At 39.9% G+C, this 21632-nt stretch overlaps 1 protein-coding gene across 1 annotated transcript in view; it reads left to right on the top strand.

Moving 5' to 3' along the window:
- Positions 1-21632, top strand: part of LOC134347087 (uncharacterized) — a 136095-nt gene that overhangs the window by 102806 nt on the left and 11657 nt on the right. The window contains exons 12-15 of the mRNA XM_063049200.1: positions 11486-12536; positions 12750-12838; positions 19452-19544; positions 21016-21191. Coding sequence (XP_062905270.1) covers positions 11486-12536; positions 12750-12838; positions 19452-19544; positions 21016-21191 — 1409 coding nt within the window. The remainder of the gene's footprint in view (positions 1-11485; positions 12537-12749; positions 12839-19451; positions 19545-21015; positions 21192-21632) is intronic.

Below are 21632 nucleotides of genomic sequence, written 5' to 3'. Positions count from 1 at the left end.
GATCGTGTGGATAGTCAGAGGCTGGACAGGTACATAGAGCTCAGAAAAATAGAGGGCTGTGGGTAACCCTAGGTAATTTCTAAGGTAAGGACATGTTCAGAACAGCTTTGTGGGCTGAAGCGCCTGTATTGTGCTGTAGGGTTTCTATGTTTCTAAAGTACTCGGGATACCTTCAAGGAGTGGTGTCTCAGAAAGGCAGCGTCCATTATTAAGGACCTCCAGTACCCAGGGCATGCCCTTTACTCACTGTTACCATCAGGTAGGAGGTATAGAAGCCTGAAGGCACACACTCAGCGACTCAGGAACAGCTTCTTGCCCTCTGCCATCCGATTTCTAAATGGACGTTGAACCTGTGAACACTACCTTATTTTTTTTTAATATACAGTGGCATGCAAATGTTTGGGCACCCTTGGTCAAAATTTCTGTTAATGTGAATAGCTAAGCGAGTAAAAGATGACCTGATTTCCAAAAGGCATAAAGTTAAAGATGACACGTTTCTTTAATATTTTAAGCAAGATTACTTTTTTTATTTCATTCTTTTACAGTTTCAAAATAACAAAAAAGGAAAAGGGCCTGAAGCAAAAGTTTGGGCACCCTGCGTGGTCAGTACTTAGTAACAGCCCCTTTGGCAAGTATCACAGCTTGTAAACGCTTTCTGTAGCCAACAAAGAGTCTTTCAATTCTTGTTTGGAGGATTTTCACCCATTCTTCCTTGCAAAAGGCTTTTAGTTCTGTGAGATTCTTGGGCTATCTTGCATGCACTGCTCTTTTGAGGTCTGTCCACAGATTTTCGATGATGTTTAGGTCAGGGGACTGTGAAGGCCATTGCAAAACCTTCAGCTTGCCTCTTGAGGTAGTCCATTGTGGATCTTGAGGTGTGCTTAGGATCAGTATCCTGTTGTAGAAGCCATCCTCTTTTCATCTTCAGCTTTTTTTTTTGTTACAGACGGTATGATGTTTGCTGGTATTTAATTGAATTCATTCTTCCCTCTACCACTGGCTGCAACACAAGCCCAAAGCATGATCGATCCACCCCCGTGCTGAACAGTTGGAGAGGTGTTCTTTTCATGAAATTCTGCACCCTTTTTTCTCTAATCATACCTTTGCTCATTGCGGCCAAAAAGTTGTACATTAACTTCATCAGTCCACAGGACTTGTTTCCAAAATGCATCAGGCTTGTTTAGATGTTCCTTTGCAAACTTCTGACACTGAATTTTGTGGTAAGGATGCAGGAAAGGTTTTCTTCTGCTGGCTCTTCCATGAAGGTCAGTCTTACTTGTGCAGGTGTCACTGCACAGTAGAACAGTACACCACCATTCCAGAGTCTGCTAAATCTTCCTGAAGATCTTTTGCAGTCAAAGGGTGGGTTTTGATTTGCTTTTCTAGCAATCCTATGAGCAGTTCTCTTGGAAAGTTTTCTTGGTCTTCCAGACCTCAACTTGACCTCCACCGTTCCTGGTAACTGCCATTTCTTAATTACATTACAAACTGAGGAAACGGCTACCTGAAAACACTTTCCTATCTTCTTATAGCCTTCTCCTGCTTTGTGGGCATCATTTATTTTAATTTTCAGAGTGCTAGGCAGCTGCTTAGAGGAGCCCATGGCTGCTGATTGTTGGGACAAGGTTTGAGGAGTCAGGGTATTTATACAGCTTTGAAATTTGTGTCACCTGGCCTTTCCTAACGATGATTGTGAACAAGCCATAGCCCTAACAAGCTAATTAAGGTCTGAAACCTTAGTAAAAATTATCTGAGCGCTCAAATCTCTTGGGGGTGCCCAAACTGTTGCATGGTGCTCCTTTCCTTTTTCTCACTCTAAAATTGTACAAAACAAAAATGATACACTAATCTTGCTTAAAATGTTGTAAAAAATGTTTCATCTTTAACTTTATGACTTTTGGAGATCAGTTCATCTTCTACTCACTTAACTATTCACTAACAGAAATTTTGACCAGGGGTGCCCAAACTTTTGCATGCCACTGTATATTCTGTTTTTGCACGAATAGATTTTTAATCTATTCAATATAGATGTAGTATAATCGATATACTTATTTATTATTATTATTTTCATTATTATTTTTCTATATTATGTATATTATGAACGTGCCGGTGATAATAAATGATTCTGATTCAGATTCTGACTTCCTTTTGAGTTTCCGGAGATTAGACATGACATCTCACACTTCAACAAACTTCTGTAGATGTGTAGTGACTGGCTGCATCATAGCCTGGTATGGAAACATGAATGCCCTTGAACAGAAAATCGTATAAAAAGTATTGAATTTGACCCTGTGCATGGGTCTAGACATTTTCCACCGTCTAGACCCATGAATGGCCAACTTGGCCAGGCCCAGGAGCAAGCCCACTAGTAGATCCTCGTCATTACTTGTCCCCTTCTGTACTGGGTGCCCATACATAAGGAGTGTGGGGCTGAAGTGCAACCAGAACCTCAGGAGCAGCCCTTTCATATACTTAAACGGGCTGCAACCTCTCACATTCCATATAAGTGTGGTACACTGATTCCTTCCAGCCACAGAATGGGCAGGTGGATGGGGTGTCAGTGAACCTACTTAAAAACCTGTTGCATGGTATTACCTTACGCAACACTGTCCATGCCAGGTCCCAAATATATATGGAAAGGACCCCTGGAATAAAGAGATTTCCACTGTGGACCTCCTCCACTGCCAAATAGTAAAACAGACTGCCAAGGCAAGGAAGTGAAAGGTGTACATAACAGCCTGTACAAGAAACGCTATGGAGCATCACAGAAGGGCAAGGCGGGCATCTCCGTGTGATGTCCCAGATGTGGGGTCCTCTCCCACGTGGTATCTGAGGCTGTGTCTGACAGGCAATTCCAGTCAATCAGGTGGTGGTGCAGCCAGAACTTTTCCACTTCTCTGAGCCCCCTCAAAGTGGCGCTGCTGATGCTGTCTGCTTGAAGCCGTGTGCCCTCCTGCATGTTGTGTCCCCGGTGGCAAAAGTGCGTCGTCAGCACATGCCATCTCTGAGGGTGGTTGCTTCCGATCATGGAGGACTGACCGCTCTCTCCGATCGGAAGACTCAGTTCCACAGCAGAAACCCTATGCTTCCTATTGCTGCAGAAGAAGTCCACCAGCTTATTCTGGGTCCTGGAGACAAAAAGCAGTGGGTGTTACCATATCTTTACAATGAAAGCTGCTTATCAATACGTTTTACATGGACTGGTGATCCAAGTTGTCCCATTCTATTGTGCCTAGCCTATGGCAAACAACTTACAAATGTAGCAATGGCTCCAGCAAAACTGAAAAGACACTTATCTACAAATCACAGCCATATGACATGTATGATTATTTTAAATGACTATTGAAATCTCAAGACAAACAAAGCTTTTGAAAATAAAGTCACAGTCAGTAAAAGGACTTGGGAAGCAAGTAAATTCATAGCTTTAAGACTGGTTCACTTGAGAATGTTAAAAAACTGTGAAAACCTGGACAAAGAGCACACCAATCTCCTGCATACAGAAATCCAGTGGCTTAGCAAGGGAAGAGTTCTTAACAGGGTGTTTGAGCTGAAAGGTGAATTACAGGAGTAGTTTAAAGAAAATAGGCCAGATTTTGCTAAGTGCTTTGAAGATAAAGAATGCATACAGAAACTAGCCAACCTAACAGACATTTTTCATCATATGAACCAGTTTAACAAGTCTCTGCAAGGCCTTGGAGAAGATGTTTTGACTTCAAATGACAAGATTCCTGGATTTAAAAGGAAACTGAATCTTTGGAAAAAGTGTGCTGCAAAAGGAAATCTTGAAATTTTTCCACTGCTGTTTGGGCTTGAGAGAGAGGATGAATATCAGGAAGTCTTGAGTCTTATTGAAGACCAACTGGAAGAAATGCAGAACAAAATTGAACAGTATTTTTCCTCCCTTTCAACACAAGTGTATGACTGAGTGAGGGACCCTTTATCTGAATCTTCTGCTCAGCCTGAAAACTTGAATTTGAGAGAAGAGGAAGTGCTTTGTGAGCTGCACACTGATCATGCACTTAAGATGAGATTACTGACCTGAACAAGTTCTAGATTCCTGTGAAAGAAGTGTATCCTGCTATTCATAGGAAAGCAATGAATATTTTGTTGCAGTTTTCAACTTCTTACATGTGTAAGCAAGCTTTTTCTTGTTTAACAAGCATCAAGAACAAGGATAGAAAAGGAAAGAGAGTAATTTCAAGAAAGGTAAGCTAAGCTTAACAGCTTTTTTTCTTCAAGAAAGGTGGGCTAAAATTCATTCTCTATTCAAAAGAGCATTGACAATTGTTTTTGGATTATTATATCCACAATTTACTGATCATGCTAATGTACCGTGAGCTCCAGATGTAATAATTTTTATGCAGGGGTTCCCTGAGACCTGAAATTTGTTTTGAATGGTTCCTCCAGAGCAAAAAGTTTGAGAAAGGCTGTATTTGGTAGTTCACAATAGTTTTTACCATCTGAGCCAGCTACTTTCAATCCTGAAACAATATAGCTACGAGCAACCTTATTTTGACGCATGCAGTGTAAGAGAATGCGTGTCCTTTTTCCTGTGAGGTTGAGCTTGTTCATGAGGACCTCAGTGCCGAAAACTGCTGTATTCCCTTGATCTGGGAAAGCATAAATAGCCACAGTCTTGTTACCTTTTTTAGACTTCACCTGTACTTGAATTATGGGAAGTTTACTATCATGATCACCAGCCTCTGTAAGGTTGTAATTCTTTCTCTGCTTGTTTTGATTCTCCATCCTTTTCATTAGAAAGAAGAAGTATGCTGGGATGCCTGCTACTGCATACCTTGCATGAAAGACACTTTCTGCAATCCTCGCTGATGTGTCCTGTATACAAACAGCCAAAGCAGGCACCATTTTCTTTTAGGAAGGCAATCTTCTCACTCCGAGCCAAAGGAGGCATGAATCCAATGTAGAACAGACAAACCCTTTTGGCTGCTGAGATCATTTCTCTTCCAGTAGTTCCAGGTTCACTTTTAGCTTTGCTTCTCACTGTAGGCGCAGTAGTGGAAAAACTGCTTCCTTTAGCCTTAGGACTAAATCAGCCTCTGTTTTAATATGTACAGAGGAATGTAGATATAGAAGATTTTCTTCCTGCAGCAGAACTTCAAGTTCTGACATTTGACTCACTGTTGTTCGGGTTTGCATCATCCTGTAGGTCACCTGCTATATGCTTAGTCAAAACATGCCTTGGAATTTGAGAAACATCGTCTGATGGAAGGTGAGATATAAATTCACTTGTTGTAGCAACATGACCATCATTGTAACATGTTTGGGTCAACCATTGTTTCACATCCTCTAAGAATGCACTACTAAGACTATCAATGTTTGAAAATCATTTGTTCTGTTTTCTCTGTTCGTCCTTCAGAAGTAATAAGATTAGTATGTGATGTTGCTTAACAACAACTTTGTAGAGATTAGTTAAGTTCTCAAGACAAGATTGCACTTGTAAGGCATTTTCCTTATTTTCCATAAGATCCTTAATTGATGGTATTAAACCTTCAATTTTATTCACATTTGTTTTACACTTCTTTTGAAGACTTCCGATTCTATCCACTAAAGCTTTCGCAGTAAGTTCAATTTCTCTTTTGCAAGCCTCGACTTCACCGTCACTGACGGTGAATTCCATGCTTCGATTCACTCATGTTACTTTCTCCTTTCTGTGCAACTTGCAATTAACTCTTTTTTTGCCCACAGCACATTCTCTAATGTTCCAAACAATTAAACATGGGCATCAAACAAATTGTCCACATATCCACAGCACTTAAACCATGCCAAACAAATAGTATTAAATACAAATGTCAGGATAATGTTTCAACACTTTAATAAAACAAAGTGACGAATCTTCAGGCAAATCCCATGCAATCGAGCAACGGTTCCTAATGGATACATAGCGCTAACCATTCAAACAACAAAGACGTAACTTGAATCAACAGAAGGTAGCAGATAAATCCTTCTGCAAGTTGCTCCAGTTTTCCCAACAGGCAATCCTTTGGTGTAGCCTGGTTTTCATTTGGTGTAACTTTTTTTTGTTGAAAAAAAAAATTTAGTTGTTACTTGAAAACAACCAAAGCCACTGAGAGACTGAGTCAGGGTGTTGATGTGCTTCCAAATAACTGAGTTCCAAGTCGAGAAAAGTATGTTTGATCCTTTATATGAAAACAACAAAGATGAACTACCTTGTAGCTATAAATAACAAAATTGGCAATATAGCGGAATAAAAGTTAAGGTTGTTGACCAATGCGCCACAAGGCACGCAAAGGAAAAACATAATCAAATGAAGATTGTAAGTTAGTGAAACAGCGAAATAAGCACACAACAAAAAAAATCACACCCAGCTCACTCCTTCATAAAACCAGAACTAATTAGCTGAAACAAAGTACGAATATGTAACGATACTCATTCTGTTCTACCACGCCTCAACCCAAGTGATTATAAATTATAACTCCATTATAAATGTCCATCATGAGATACAATGTAGACAGACAGAAAATAGATATATGGCTTCTACATGCAGGATTGAAATAAATAGTTTGAGTTTCTGACACCAATTGTGGTCAATCAGTAGGTACTATTAGGAGGGGCCTAAACTGTTGCCCTTTCTTATAGAGCCCTTGCAGTGGCAAGTGGGTGCAGCTTCTGCGTGTCCTTAGCACGTGGTCCTCTACTTTTGTGTATGTCAATTTGTGGCAAGTGATTGTAGACCAGCTTTACATAATGAGTTTTGGGCAGATGACAGGATATCTTTCACCATATTTTTGATATTTCAGTAACAGTTGAATTTCTCTTTTTGTGTCTCCATGGAAACAGCCTATACAGAATGAAGTTGTTGGGGATGACCTTACATAAATACCCCTCTATCTCATCAAGGAAATGGGGACTCATCTCATTTTCATCGTAATTGCCAGAAAGGCAACATGCCTTGGTCAATATGGTGCCAATTATGAAAGACCTGGTGGGGAGGGCCTTTCATAGGAATAGCCAAGCAAGGCCTTGGTGAATGTTTGAAAACTTTGATGAAGCATTCTGCCGAATGACTTCAGCCTGTTTCAGCCAGTATACTGGATCAACACACATCAAAGTTGCTGGTGAACGCAGCAGGCCAGGCAGCATCTCTAGGAAGAGGTACAGTCGATGTTTCGGGCCGAGATCCTTCGTCAGGACTAACTGAAGGAAGAGCTAGTAAGAGATTTGAAAGTGGGAGGGGGAGATCCAAAATGATAGGAGAAGACAGGAGGGGGAGGGATGGAGCCAAGAGCTGGACAGGTGATTGGCAAAAGGGATATGAGAGGATCATGGGACAGGAGGCCCAGGGAGAAGGAAAAGGGGGAGGGGGGGAACCCAGAGAATGGGCAAGGGGTATAGTCAGAGGGACAGAGGGAGAAAAAGGAGAGAGAGAGAAAGAATGTGTGTATATAAGTAAATAACAGATGGGGTATGAGGGGGAGGTGGGGCATTAGCAGAAGTTAGAGAAGTCAATGTTCATGCCATCAGGTTGGAGGCTACCCAGACGGAATATAAGGTGTTGTTCCTCCAACCTGAGTGTGGCTTCATCTTTACAGTAGAGGAGGCCATGGATAGACATATCAGAATGGGAATGGGACGTGGAATTAAAATGTGTGGCCACTGGGAGATCCTGCTTTCTCTGGCCGACAGAGCCTAGGTGTTCAGCAAAACGATCTCCCAGTCTGCGTCGGGTCTCGCCAATATATAGATGGCCACATTGAGAGCAACAGACACAGTCTATCACCCCAGCCGACTCACAGGTGAAGTGTCGCCTCACCTGGAAGGTTGTCTGGGGCCCTGAATCGTGGTAGGGAGGAAGTGTAAGGGCATGTGTAGCACTTGTTCCACTTACAAGGATAAGTGCCAGGAGATCAGTGGGGAGGGATGGGGGGGACAAATGGACAAGGGAGTCGCCTAGGGAGCGATCCCTGCGGAAAGCAGAGAGGGGTGGGGAGGGAAAGATGTGCTTAGTGGTGGGATCCCGTTGGACGTGGCGGAAGTTACGGAGAATAGTATGTTGGACCTGGAGGCTGGTGGGGTGGTCGGTGAGGACCAGGGGAACCCTATTTCTAGTGGGGAGACGGGAGGATGGAGTGAGAGCAGATGTGCGTGAAATGGGGGAGATGCGTTTGAGAGCAGAGTTGATGGTGGAGGAAGGGTTTAAGTATACTGGATCTACTTCTTTTCCTGCTGGGCTCTGATTATATTTTCTGCAGTTTATTGATTAATTTATTTGTTACTGAAGGATGATCTTATGGATAAGGCATCAAAGTTGTGAAACATTCAATCGCAACGTGACTGGACAACGTTTTTGCAAAATTGGGGAAAATAAATTTAAATGTTCTCTCTGTGGCTGCATGGGTTTCCTCCGGGTGTTCAATAAATCTTGCAGTAGCACTTGTTGTATGCATAGCTAAGGTCTAAGAAATGCAGCCTAGTACCAAGGTAGCCATTAGAATAAGAGCCCTTGTTTAGTTTTATTCCTTTGATTGCAGGTTTATATATTGAGGTTTTGCAATTCAGCCAGTTTTTGATTTCCGGATTAAAAGCATGATTGCTATAGCAGTTTGAGCAAACAAGTGATTCTTTGACTCAACAGCTAATCAGAGTTATGGTAAACGTTACTTCTGCCAAAACTGATGGAAAGTGGATTGTTACAAGTAGATAGTCTGTGGTAACGGGGGAAGTGAAACATCTTTAATTTCTCCAGGCAGTAATTAAAATGCTACTTCCAATTATGTTATCTAATAATACTAAAAATAAATGAATGTGAGCACATCCTAGTATGAATTCAAATAACAAAAACTTAAAATCCTTCGACTTAGTTTGCTAATTTGTTTGAAAACAATTTGCAAATCACACTTTCCTAAAGTGGTCTGCCACTCAGCAAGCGATCGACCTGTCAATCACGTAGAAATTCCGTGATCATTTTACTCGTTTTCTGTTGGTGCAAGGTGTTCATTTCCGATGGTCAGTAGATGCAAGTAAAACTGTTTGGGTGATGCGGCTAATCGATTTGTATGCCTTCTGCAAATCATCTTCATGCATATATTACCCGTTGCTTTCGACCGAATTCAGTTTGAAAATCCAATTCGCCGCAACCACACTGTTTGCCAGAGTGAAGGATTCTGAAACCAACTTGTGTCAAACCACCATCCTCGATTGACAAGCACGGCTTCTGCCCAAAAACTCAGTTTCTTCAAGTAGCCCTAGTAGTTTAAGCAATTGTTTTCCTAATAGGTTAGCAGATTAGATGGAAATTCGGAAGCTGAGTAATGGATATTTTGCATCTAGTAAAGGACGTGTAAAATGCATGGCTTTTAGGTGTACCCTGACACTGAAACTAAATTACTCGTATATTTGCATGACAACTGGTTGATTTATTTTTGGGTGGGGTATATTTGTAAGTGTTTGAGAATGAAGTCATGTGTTTTACAGTATCTCCATGAGCCTTTGGTGAGCCTTGTGTCAATTCGAAACCTCCACTGCCTGCCGAATTTCCCGATACAGAAATGCCAAACAACACAGGGTCGAACTTTTAAGTCCTGGGGTCTATTGTGGGCTGTAATGTTTTTTCAAAGATTCCGTATGCTTGAGGAATAAGAACATTTTATGGTATCCTGTTCAAAAACTTACGTGAGGCCTTTTTTCCCCTCAAAGTTGTCGCTCGTTAAAGCTTTAAAATTTATACTGAATGAGTCATTTAAGTTTGGAGTTTCTACATGATCAGTGCATCTGATTAGTACATTGGTATTTTAGCAATCTTTTACAAACGTTAAATATAGCTAATGCCGCACTCCAGTATTAATTAGTGAGGACATTTATTGCGAATAGAAACTAATAGCATTGTTCCAAGGTATTCTTTAAGAGTGGGGGAGCCTCGTATATTACATAAAGTATAAGCACAGACATCCTGGACTAAAATACCTGTTTCTGTGATTTAAATTCCATGGAATTTATTACATAACAACAAATGTCTGGAAAAATAAGTTAACTTACAAATTTACAAACAAAAAGCATAAGAAATAAAGGCACAAATAGACTTCTCTGCAGCTTAGCATGATTATGGCTGATGTTATACCTCTCTGCCACATTAGCCCTAACACATTATCTAATTATTAATATATAAAATTTTAAAAAACATTCATCTCCTGAGATGTTGCACTTCATTGTCTAATGCCTTCATTGTTTGGTTTGTATAATTTTAGGGTCTCTTATTTTGAGTTGAACTAAATCAGTTTCAGTCTTTTAGCTGAAGTTCTATCATTTTATGATCATTGTAAAAGCATCCATCATTTCTTGAGTTCTTCTTCCATACCATTGCTGCTAATTTGGTTTGCCTAGATTTTAAATTGATATACAAGTAAGTCCTTTAAGATTATGTTATCTTTGTTGCATCCAATTTTAATTTTTTAATTTATACTATTCCCAATACTGCCATTGCCAATACTGTTTAAAGGTTTATAGTTAACTCCAACTATGTTTTCTTCCTCTTGATTTTTTTTCTTACATACAAATTATTATTTCTCTTGATTTTCTGAGCAAAGATCCTTTTTCTCCATTGCCTTTGTTTCATTCTTTAATATCAGGGCTGCCTCATTCCTTTCACAATCAAGAGAAAATCTGCAGGTGCTGGAAAGCAAAGCAACGCACACGAAATGCTGGAGCAACTCAGCAGGGCAGGTAGCATCTATGGAGAAAATTAGAATTGATGTTTCGGGCAGAGACCCTTCAGTCCTGCCAAAGGGTCTTGGCCTGAAACATCGACTCTACTTTTTTCCATAGATGCTGCCTGGCTTGCTGAGTTCCTCCAGCACTTTCTGTGTGTTGCTCCATTCCTTTTTCCTTTTTGCCAATCTTCTGTTCCAAACCTTGGTCATTTTGCAACCTTGTCTCAAAAATAGCTGTGAGATAATAATGGTTCATTTCTAATTGTGTTATTATTGCACTGACTACTACACACATTCCAAGCCATCAGTTTTATATTTTTAACACTTATCTCTGCTCTTGGTCTAATTAGAAGCATATTAGTATCCCACTCATCACTGGTACAACTCCTCTCGTCACTACCCCACAGAGCATTGGTTCTTGGTCCTTCCATCTGAATGTTTATAGGTACAAACTCCATTTTAAAAGAGACATTTCTTTGGGCTGTGAACCCTACTGGTGGTCCTGCAGCAAAGAATTACCCACAACTCATTGTGGAGCGGCTGCCAGGGGTAAGTGGTAGGACAATTTCTTTTTGTTGAAGATGATCATTTGTGGCATGTATTTCGCCTAACCCTTTTCAGTCCATGTTGGAAAATAGATAAGTACTCAAATTGAGTTTATTTTCTATTACAATAGGGAAAACAACTTAAAACATAAATTTTCATTAAACGCTTTGAACATCCTGAGATGAAATTGGTACAAAGACGGCAATTCTTGCTCTTTAATGTTATTTTCATTAATTATTGTTATTTTATTTCAGTTAACAAAGGAATGTCAAAGAAGGAAACTCAACCAATGAAACATGGCTCTTCCAAGAAAAGTCTTCCTTCTTACCATGAACCTGAAGAGAACCCTACACAAGATAATGCTTTCAATGTACGTTTAAGGAGCCGACGCCTTATCAGACCACCACCAAAGTGGTGGGTGGTACAGCATTCTGACAATGATTTGCAAACAGAGTTGAACACAAATTACTCACCAGAACCGGAGGCTAATTTACAAGGAAGGTTGGCGACCTTAAAGTTTGCAAAGGCACAAATGAAGAAAAAGATGGTTATGAAAACATCTTCATCTGCTCAACTGGAGACAAAAGAGCATAGTTCAGAGGAACACACCTCAGAGAAGGATGTTTCTGAAGATGTTTGTTATCCAGATAGTCCACCAGGAGATCATGTTCGTAATATATCAGATAAGAAGCAAGGTAGAAAACAAAAGTACACTTCAGCCTCAACCAAACCAAAAAAGCGATTGTTTTCGGAGGCTGAAGAAGAAAAGGCCAAACCCTCTGATAGGCACCAGCGCAAAAAGCAAAAATTCCTTCAGAAACAGGAAGTTCATAATATCGGTGTACATGATAAAAATGGAATGGAACAAAATGAGAATTCTGATGAACTTACAGACTCTGCACATGTTTCTCCAACTTCAAGGCAAACTAAGCGCCTTAACTCTTTATCATCAAAACCAACTAAACAAAAGCCCAAAGGATCTTTAGAATCTTTCGGCACTACTTGTGTTGTGAAGGTTACACAAAAACCTGCTCATGAATCTCCAGAAATGATCAAAGTTTCTTCAGGGAGTCCAAATCGGGCCCTAATGAGTCCCAGAAAGTCCAATTCTGGACTGGCTAATCAACCTTGTATGAGTGCACAGGTTTCCACATCTACTCCACATGCTGTTGTGAGCACAGGAAGATACCAAAATAAGACCATTCCTTCTCAACAGACACTAGATGAGAATGAGGAGGGTGATGAATGCACTACCTCTGTAAAAAGGAAGGGAACTTTAAAGCAAGGACAGCTCTGTAGCGATTTGTAAGTAGGCAAACCTTTTCAAGGACTTCAGTATTATAAAGAATACAGCATAATTGTCCAACTTATTCAACATTTCTTTAGCTGTTAAAGGACTGAAGGAAGAAAGCCTGAGAGCTACAAAATGTTATTAATCTATCTTGTGTTAAAACAAATTTCAGTCTGTTCATAATTTTAGAAGTTTCAAATTGTGTATTAATTTTTCTTTACTTTTAGGCCTGTTTTTAATAAGAGTGGGCCAGGGCCCACTGTGAACTATCAAGAATCATCAGATGTAGGAGACAGTGGACATATTGAGCATGAAGGTACGATAGTTAAAAGTTGAAATATGCTGAAGAAAATATGGTTTAATGTAACTTAAAAAAAATTCTTTCAAAGGAATTTGTTATTAATGTTACATTTTTCTTTAAATAATTACTTTCCGGCTCTGCCCCAAAATAGTAAATCTTTGTGTCTGAATGTGAAGACATTGTCCTCCTCCTCAGGCCTTTGGTCACATCAGTCCCTTATCACCAGGTTTCTTTCCCTTTCCCACCTACTATTACTCACACATTTCTCCTAATCAATTGGCCCACCCCATCTCCCTATTTAGTCCAATTGTCCCTTGTACTACCTTACCACTGTTGTAATGAAATGATCTATGTGGATGACATGACAAACAGTTTTTTCGCTGACCTTGGTACATGTGACAATAATAAAGCAGTTTACCAATTTAAATCTACTTTTCTTTCCTATCAGATGCCATTATCTACAACCCTTTGATGGCCTCACTTGTCACCTCCTAGTCTCTATTGCTGTTTCTATCCTTCCCTCTTCATGGAGTGATGAGTTAAGACTTTGGTTCATAGAGGCTTTGACGAGAAGAGGCGGAGGCTGCACATAGATTTTTTTTCATTTAATGTTTCTTTCTTTTGTATTGTGCAGTTAGAGCAATGGGGATGCCAGGCAGGACAATGGAATGCTCTTGCATGATGTGGGAAGGCAGGGAGACCTCCAGTGTTCCTGAGGATTACACCTGCAAGAAGTGCATCCAGCTGCAATGTCTTAGAGACCATGTTAAAGAATTGGAGCTGGATGAACTCCAGGTCATTTGTAAGGCTAAGGGGATTGATTGATAGGACATACAGGGAGGTCGTTACACCCAAGGTGTGGGACACAGATAACTCAGTGACCATCAGGAGAGGAAAGGGGATAGACGGCCTTGCAGAGTACCCCTGTGGCCATTCCCCTCAACAACAGATATATCACTTTGGATACCATTGGGGGTTGGGTGGGATGACCTAGCAGAGGAAAGCCACAGCAGTCAGGTCTCTGGCATTGTTGGTTTCTGTGGCTCAAAAGGGAAGGGGGAAGAAGAGGTGAGCGGTAGCGATAGGGGATTCAGTGGCTGGGGGAACAGCCAGGAGATTCTATGGCCAAGATCAAGATTTCCCTGGATGACGTGTTGCCTCCCGACTGTTAGGGTCAGGGACATCTTGAATTGAGTCCACAGCATTTTTAAGTAGGAGGCTGAGATCGTGGTCAGTACCAATGACATAGGTAAGAAGGGTGATGATGTCCTGCAAAGTGAGTTCAGGGAGCTAAGTGCTAAGAGTCTAAAGGCGAGGACCTCCCAGGTTGTGATCTTAGGATTGCAACCCATGCCATCTTCTAGTGAGGCCAGAAGTAGTAAGATAATACAGTTTAAAGCATGGCTAAGGAGATAGTGCAGGAGGGAGGGCTAAAGAGATCATTGAGCTCTCTTCCAGGGAAGGTGGCACCTGTACACGTGGAATGGCTTGTACCTGAACTGGAAGGGGTATGATGTTCTTGTAGGAAAATTTGCTTGTGCTGCATGGAGGTGAGGGGGTTTAAACTAGAGTTGCTGGGGAATGGGAACCAGAGTGCCAAAGCATATAGTGGTGTGGTCGTGGGAAAAGATGGTGTCAAGCCTAAGACAAAGTCAGGAATTGAACGATTGAACATAGTGAGAATAATAGAATCAGAAAATCTACAGCACAATACAGGCCCTTCGGCCCACCAAGCTGTGTCGACCATGTCCTTACCTTAGAAATTACCTAGGGTTAGCCATAGCCCTCTATTTTTCTGAGCTCCATGTACCTGTCAAGGAGTCTCTTAAAAGACCCTATCATATCCGCCGCCACCACCGTCTCTGGCAACCCCTTCCACACACTCACCACTCTCTACACAAAAAAACTTACCCCTGACATCTCCTCCGCACCTACTTCCAAGCACCTGAAAACTGTACCCTCTCATGCTAGCCATTTCAGCCCTGGGAAAAAGCGACTGATTATCCACACGATCAATGCCTCTCATCATCTTATACACCTTTATCAGGTCACCTCTCATCCTCAGTTGCTCCAAGGAAAAAAGGCAGAGTTCACTCAACTTGTGCTCGTAAGGCATGCTCCCCAATCCAGGCAACATCCTTGTAAATCTCCTCTGCACCCTTTTTATGGTTTCCACATCCTTCCTGTAGTGAGGTGACCAGAACTGAACACTACTCCAAGTGGGGTCTGACCAGGGTCCTATGTAGCTGCAACATTACCTCGGCTCTTAAACTCAATCGCACGATTGAGGAAGGCCAATGCATTGTATGCTTTCTTAACCACAGAGTCAGCCTGCACAGCAGCTTTGAGTGTTCTACGGACTCGGACCCCAAGATCTCTCTGATCCTCCACACTTGCAAGAGTCTTACCATTAATACTATATTCTGCCATCATATTTGAACTACCAAAATGAACCACCTCACACTTACCTGGGTTGAACTCCATCTGCCACTTCTCAACCCAGTTTTGCATCCTACCAATGTCTCGCTGTAACATCTGACAGCCCTCCACACTATCCACAACACCCGCAACCTTTGTGTCATCAGCAAATCTACTAACCCATCCCTCCACTTCCTCATCCAGATCATTTATAAAAATCACGAAGAGTAGGGGTCCCAGACAGATCCCTGAGGCACACCACTGGTCACTGACCTCCATGCAGAATATGTCCCGTCTACAACCACTCTTTGTCTTATGTGGGCAAGCCAGTTCTGGATCTAATGATCCTTAATGATCTAAGTTGTGTATATTTCAATGCCAGTATTGTAGGGAAGGCGGATGAGCTCAGGGCATGGATCAACACTTGGAATTATGACATTGTAGCCATTAGAGAGACTTAGTTGCAGGAGGGGCAGGACTGGCTGCTCAGTGTTCCAGGGTTCTGTTGTTTCAGATATGATAGAATGGGAGGGATTAAAGGGGGAGGGGTAATATTATTAGTCAGGGAAATTATCATGGCAGTTTGCAGACAGGACAGACTGGACAGCTTGCCTAGTGAGGCTATATTAGTTATACTGAGGAATAAGAAAGGGATGACTGCCTTAATAGGCTTATATTATAAATCACCCAGTAGTCAGGGAGATTGAGAGGTGCAAATTAGTAGAGAGATTGTGGACCATTGCACGAAACATTACAATGTGACTGTAGGTGATTTTAACTTTTCACATATTGATTGGGACACCCATACTGTAAAAGGGCTGAATGGGATAGAGTTTGTCAAATGTGTTCAGGAAAGTTTCCTTAATCAAGGCATGGAGGTCCAACTAGACCAAAGTGTGACACTAGACACTAGGGCAGATGATAGAAGTTTGTGTAGTGTTCATAATACCTTTCATTTCAATATAGATTTTCTTGTGTTTGTGTTATCTAATATCTTTACATTTTTAACTATTTCTCTCTATTCAGATTAGTAAATGCATGTTCTTTGCTAGTAGAAACAGAGAAAACCTACAGCACAATACAGGCACTTCGGCCCACAAAGTTGTGCCGAACATGACGTTACTTAGCACTGTCTAGGCTCACCCGTAGCCCTCTATTTTTCTAAGCTCCATTGCTCCAAGGAGAAAAGGCCGAGTTCACGCAACCTATTCTCATAAGGCATGCTCCCCAATCCAGGCAACATCCTTGTAAATCTCCTCTGCACCCTTTCTTTGGTTTCCACATCCTTCCAGTAGTGAGGCGACCAGAATTGAGCACATTACTCCAAGTGGGGTCTGACCAGGGTCCTATATAGCTGCAACATTACCTCTCGACTCTTAAACTCAATCCCACGGTTGATGAAGGCCAATCCACCATATGCCTTCTTAACCACAGAGTCAACCTGTGCAGCAGCTTTGAGTGTCCTATGGATTCGGAGCCCAAGATCCCTCAGATCCTCCACACTGCCAAGAGTCTTACCAGTCATGTTATATTCTGCCATCATATTTGACCTACCAAAATGATCCACCTCACACTTATCTGGGTTGAACTCCATCTGCCACTTCTCAGCCCAGTTTTGCATCCTATCGATGTCCCGCTGTAACCTCTGGCAGCCGTCCACACTATCCACAACACCCCCAACTTTTGTGTCATCAGCAAATTTACTATTGATAGAGAAGTTCAATGCAAAAATAGGGAGTTTATGTTTCAGGTATATAAGATATTGTTGAGATGACATCTGGAATGCTGTGTAGTGTTGAGGAAGGATGTTAGTTGAACAGAAGGTTTGCTTGTCTTTAATATGTGGAATGATTCAGTTGTCATATGGATAAGGGAAGGTGAGGTTTGTACGTACTGGTATTTGGAAAAGTGGAACTGAATTGATGGTCATGTATAAGTTGTGGAGAGGATGCTTCCTGTTATGGGAGAATCTGAAGTTAGTGTTTACTATTTTATTTTCTTTGGCGGTCTTGAATCTTTGAAATTCTTTTTCTTAAAGGCCAATATTAATGGTGTGTTTAAATATTTTTAATGTGGAGATAGCTTTTTGAGCAAACAAGTGAAAGGTTACTGGTGGAAGAAGGAATTCAGAGTTGAGGTGGCTGTCAGATATGCCATGATGTCATTAAGTAACCAGCCAGGTTCTTATTTCTGTGGTTATACCTTATTTGCCATTGCTAATGTTGGGGAATCTGTTTATGAATCCTGAGCCGGATGTAGGTGTTTTTCCTTAATTTTTGTTTTTTACATTTTTAATAATTTAAAGGTGTTTAGTGGTATTTTGATGATTCAAGAATATTTTAATTGTTTTATTTTGATTTAATAGTTTTGAAATCTTAAGCACAAACTTCTTAGCCCATTACCCCTACTGGGGCATAGGGTACCAACAGTAACTCGCCAGCATCCTTTGTCCTTGGCCACTCTTTCAAGTTGTGTCTAAATATAGCCCATCTTCAAATCTTTCCTCTCCCTGAGATGTGTCTTTGAAGCTTTAGTTGGTGTTTCTGTAGCTCTTTTTTTTTTGCAGGATGGGTTTGCTAGTCCTATGCCCAATTAAGCACATACGGAAATACTAAAAACATAGAGAGCTTTAATGGATAACAAAGTCTAGGGCAAGGCTTTGGAGGTTTCCAGAAAGATTTTGTGTGCAGATCTTGTTCTGGTTTCCTGTGCCACTCTTGAGTATGTTGTTTGAAGCCTTGTTATCTCTCGGGGTTTGCAATTTGACACTAGGACTTTCCAGACAGTGAAATCAGCTTTCCAGATGATAGGGTGTTCAAGTGGCAGGTCTGGTAGAATAGGAAATTCCAACCGATTGAATACTGTCTGCTGCTGTATTTATACCTGCTTCTAACTTTGTCGTATAATCTTCTGGAAGAATCTACCCCAAGATTATGAAAATCTAACCCATGCAAACTAATCCCACGTCCCTCCATTCCCTGCCTATTCATGTGCCTGACTAAATGTCTCTTAAGCCTTGCTATGAAAACTTCCCCTGGTTGTGCATTCCAGGCACCTAACACTGAATATTTTAATAAAAACACATGCTATGTAAATTTCTTTTAAATGTCTCCCCCCTCACCTTAAACCTCTGCCCTGTAGTGTTGGACATTTCCATCTTGAGTAAAAGACTACCCTATGTATACCTGTCGTAGTTCTACAAACACACCAAAGGAAATCAATCCAAGATTGTCCAACCTATCCTTTTATCTGATATTCTCCAATCCGACAACATCCTGGTGAATCTCATCTGTAACCTCTCCAAAGCCTTTCTGTAATGTGGTGAGAAGAACTGCACACGATGCTCCAAATGTGGCCTAACCAGGATTCAGGTCTGGGCGTGGATTAGTAGATGAGTTAACTTCTCAGTTGCTGAAGCATTCTAAGCTAAGATCATTGTATCCTCTTCTGTTTTGAGTAGGCACAATTAAGAATAAGTACAAATAACGTGGTAGTTCTGTATCGATCTTTTCCTTTGAACTGGAAGTACAATTCTTAGTCTTTCTAAGTACTATAGGGCAAGTATACTAATGCTGTTCAATTTTACTATCATATTGACTAACCTTCTAAATGATTGCTTCTTCATCTTTTGATTTTATTCTGAAAGTATGCAAAATTTGTATATTTTTTCTTCCATATTGTTCAAGGAAGAGCAATTTTTTTGATGTTATTTCTTTTTGCAGGTAGTTTGAATTCTGCTGTAAACAGATCACAAAATTGAGTATAAATTATAACATGGAAATCATCTGTTTTACAAAGCCATCTCATGAAAGCAAAGTCAGTGTACTTGTCATTGAATCCTGGAAAACAGTGGATTTTACTGATATTTACTGGCATGATATGATTGGATGCTTTATTAGCTCACACCCTGTTTGTTCTTTCTGTACACTGGCACAACTAATTAACTCATTCATAAATTATTTTTTTATTGGTACACAAAATAATCAAGTTTGTAAATGTTCTTTTTTGGAAAAATTGAAGGATGTCTTTGTCCATCTGATGTGGGGCATGTAATAGGTATTTAAAGAACAACATTTATGTTGATTTTAGTTGTATATTAGTTCTAGGTCTTCAATCAATAAATAATTTTATGTGTTTTCTAAAACATTGTTATGTTAATGATAGATTTCAACTTTCTTAAAGATTTTATTCTGTTTTATGATTTGAGTAGTTGACAACTATGAGAAGCAGCCATCTGAAGGAGAGGAAGGTTTGAAATCAACCCGTGTGTGGAGCGAAAAGGAAAGCAGTGAAATATTTATGGGTTGGTATCCTTATTTAAAGTCTGTTAGGTAGTATGTTGAACTTACTGGTTCTAGTATATTTAAGAAGATGTTCTTTAATTTGCATGAAGAGAAATGGGATAAAATTGTAATTGGAAGTACAGTAGTAGCTGAGTCTGGTACTCTAGTTTCCTTGATTTGTAGTTAGGTTTGATGAACATAGGCAAGTAGTTATTAAAGTGCTACTTTATACATTATGAAAGCTTTACCTTTGCACATTCCTCACACAATTAATTTAATCTTCACACAAAAATGCATTGGTCATCACTAAAACAAGACGGATAATGCGAACATATAAAAATTTAAATTATGACCTGTTTTTGTTGTGTGCCAAAGGCATATCTAAGTGCATAGAAACCTTTATAGTTCTGCTCATTTAAAAGAAAATGGTTAAGTTACAAGAATAATATTAATTGTGATAAGATTATAATCCCAGCACAGAGGAAGACAATTTGGTCCAATATGCCTGTACCAACTTTTCATCAGAGCATTCAATCTGATTTCATTGCTCTTCTTATGTGCCCTTTTTAGCCACATGTCACTGTTTCAAAGGTCACTTGCAATTTCTGCGTTCTAATAACCAGGAAACCTAATCTTTCATACTGTCAGTAAATGTTGATTTTCCCCCCACCCCCATGGCCCAGTCAAATGTAAAAAAAATGTTGAGGTTCCAGTACATATCCATTGTTCACTATTAGCTGAATCTTGCCAAGCTAAGAAATAGGAATTTATTCCTATTCTCTATTCAGTTACTTCGTCTTGCCACTGGAATGTAAATGTCATTTGAACCAGTTTATTTTATAAGGCATTATTATATATTTTGAAATTCTAACTACCAGGCATTTAAAAAATATTTTTCCTGCATTATCACTGTGAATTGCACTTATCCCAATTTTCCTGGTATTAATCAGTTCAGCTTGCATATAATTGGTTGATCCTGTTTCTAATTTTTCAACAGTTATATTATTGAACCTAGTTCTTTGGAATACTACTTCTTTTGTGGAATTTAGATAAACTCAGATTAGTAATGCTATTTCATCATTTACACTTCTATGTATTTTTCAGTGTAGAACCTCAGACTGGTGACTTATTAATTGAGATTCATTCCAATGCATTTTAATACATCTTTTTAATATACTTAAGATATACACTTATTTTAGCAGTGCTCAGAAAATTAGCTGCTATTTGTAGAGTGGATAATATTGCTTGAGACAATTGGTTTGAGACATTCAATACCTTTTTTCACTTTGATCATCATCCATTGGCATAGGCTTTGGTCATTTGTATTAATGGGATAAGTTACAGAATGGAAAAATAGATAATTTTTGATAGAAAAATGTACAACAAAAGGATTTAAATATGAATGATAGATCAGTGTTTTTTCTTATGCCCAGGAATAATCACTTTGAATTTGATGTCAATAGTTTAACTCTTTTTCCCCTTCTTTTTCAGATTGTGTTAAAACTTCTGAAATGTGCAACTTCTTTTATCCTTTAAGGACTGAGTATGATGATAATAGGTCCATTGCAATCTGCAAGAGTTTAAATATGAAAACATTTTCTTGTGGGAAACTTGTACTGGGACCATACAAAGAAAAGGGTTGTCAGATGGTTTATAAAGACACCATGGTAAGTTAGTTTTTCCATTTGAAACTTTGTGTGGTTATTGATAACTATGGCTGCAGGTAATATAAGATACTGAAGTAAGAGATAGAACATTTTCTGAAGGGTAATCTGTCCAGAAATAAGGAAGGTTAAATTCGTTGATACTCTGCTGTGATGCGTTTTTTTAGGAAGAATGGGGAGGTACATTTTTTTGAAATGGTGATTTTTCTTAAAGGTTGATAGACAAATTAAGAATACTTTGCTTTCCCAAATAGAGGGATCCTTGGCCTTATATTTAAAAAAAACAAAGATAGTCATCTCAAACAGCAGGAATTCTGCAGATACTGGAAATTCAAGCAACACACACCAAAGTTGCTGGTGAATGCAGCAGGCCAGGCAGCATCTCTAGGAAGACGTACAGTGGACGTTTCAGGCCGAGACCCTTCGTCAGGACTAACTGAAGGA

Source organism: Mobula hypostoma, chromosome 5 (genome assembly GCF_963921235.1).
Source record: "Mobula hypostoma chromosome 5, sMobHyp1.1, whole genome shotgun sequence".
Lineage (NCBI taxonomy): Eukaryota > Metazoa > Chordata > Chondrichthyes > Myliobatiformes > Myliobatidae > Mobula > Mobula hypostoma.
This window is presented reverse-complemented; position numbering and strand designations above follow the sequence as displayed.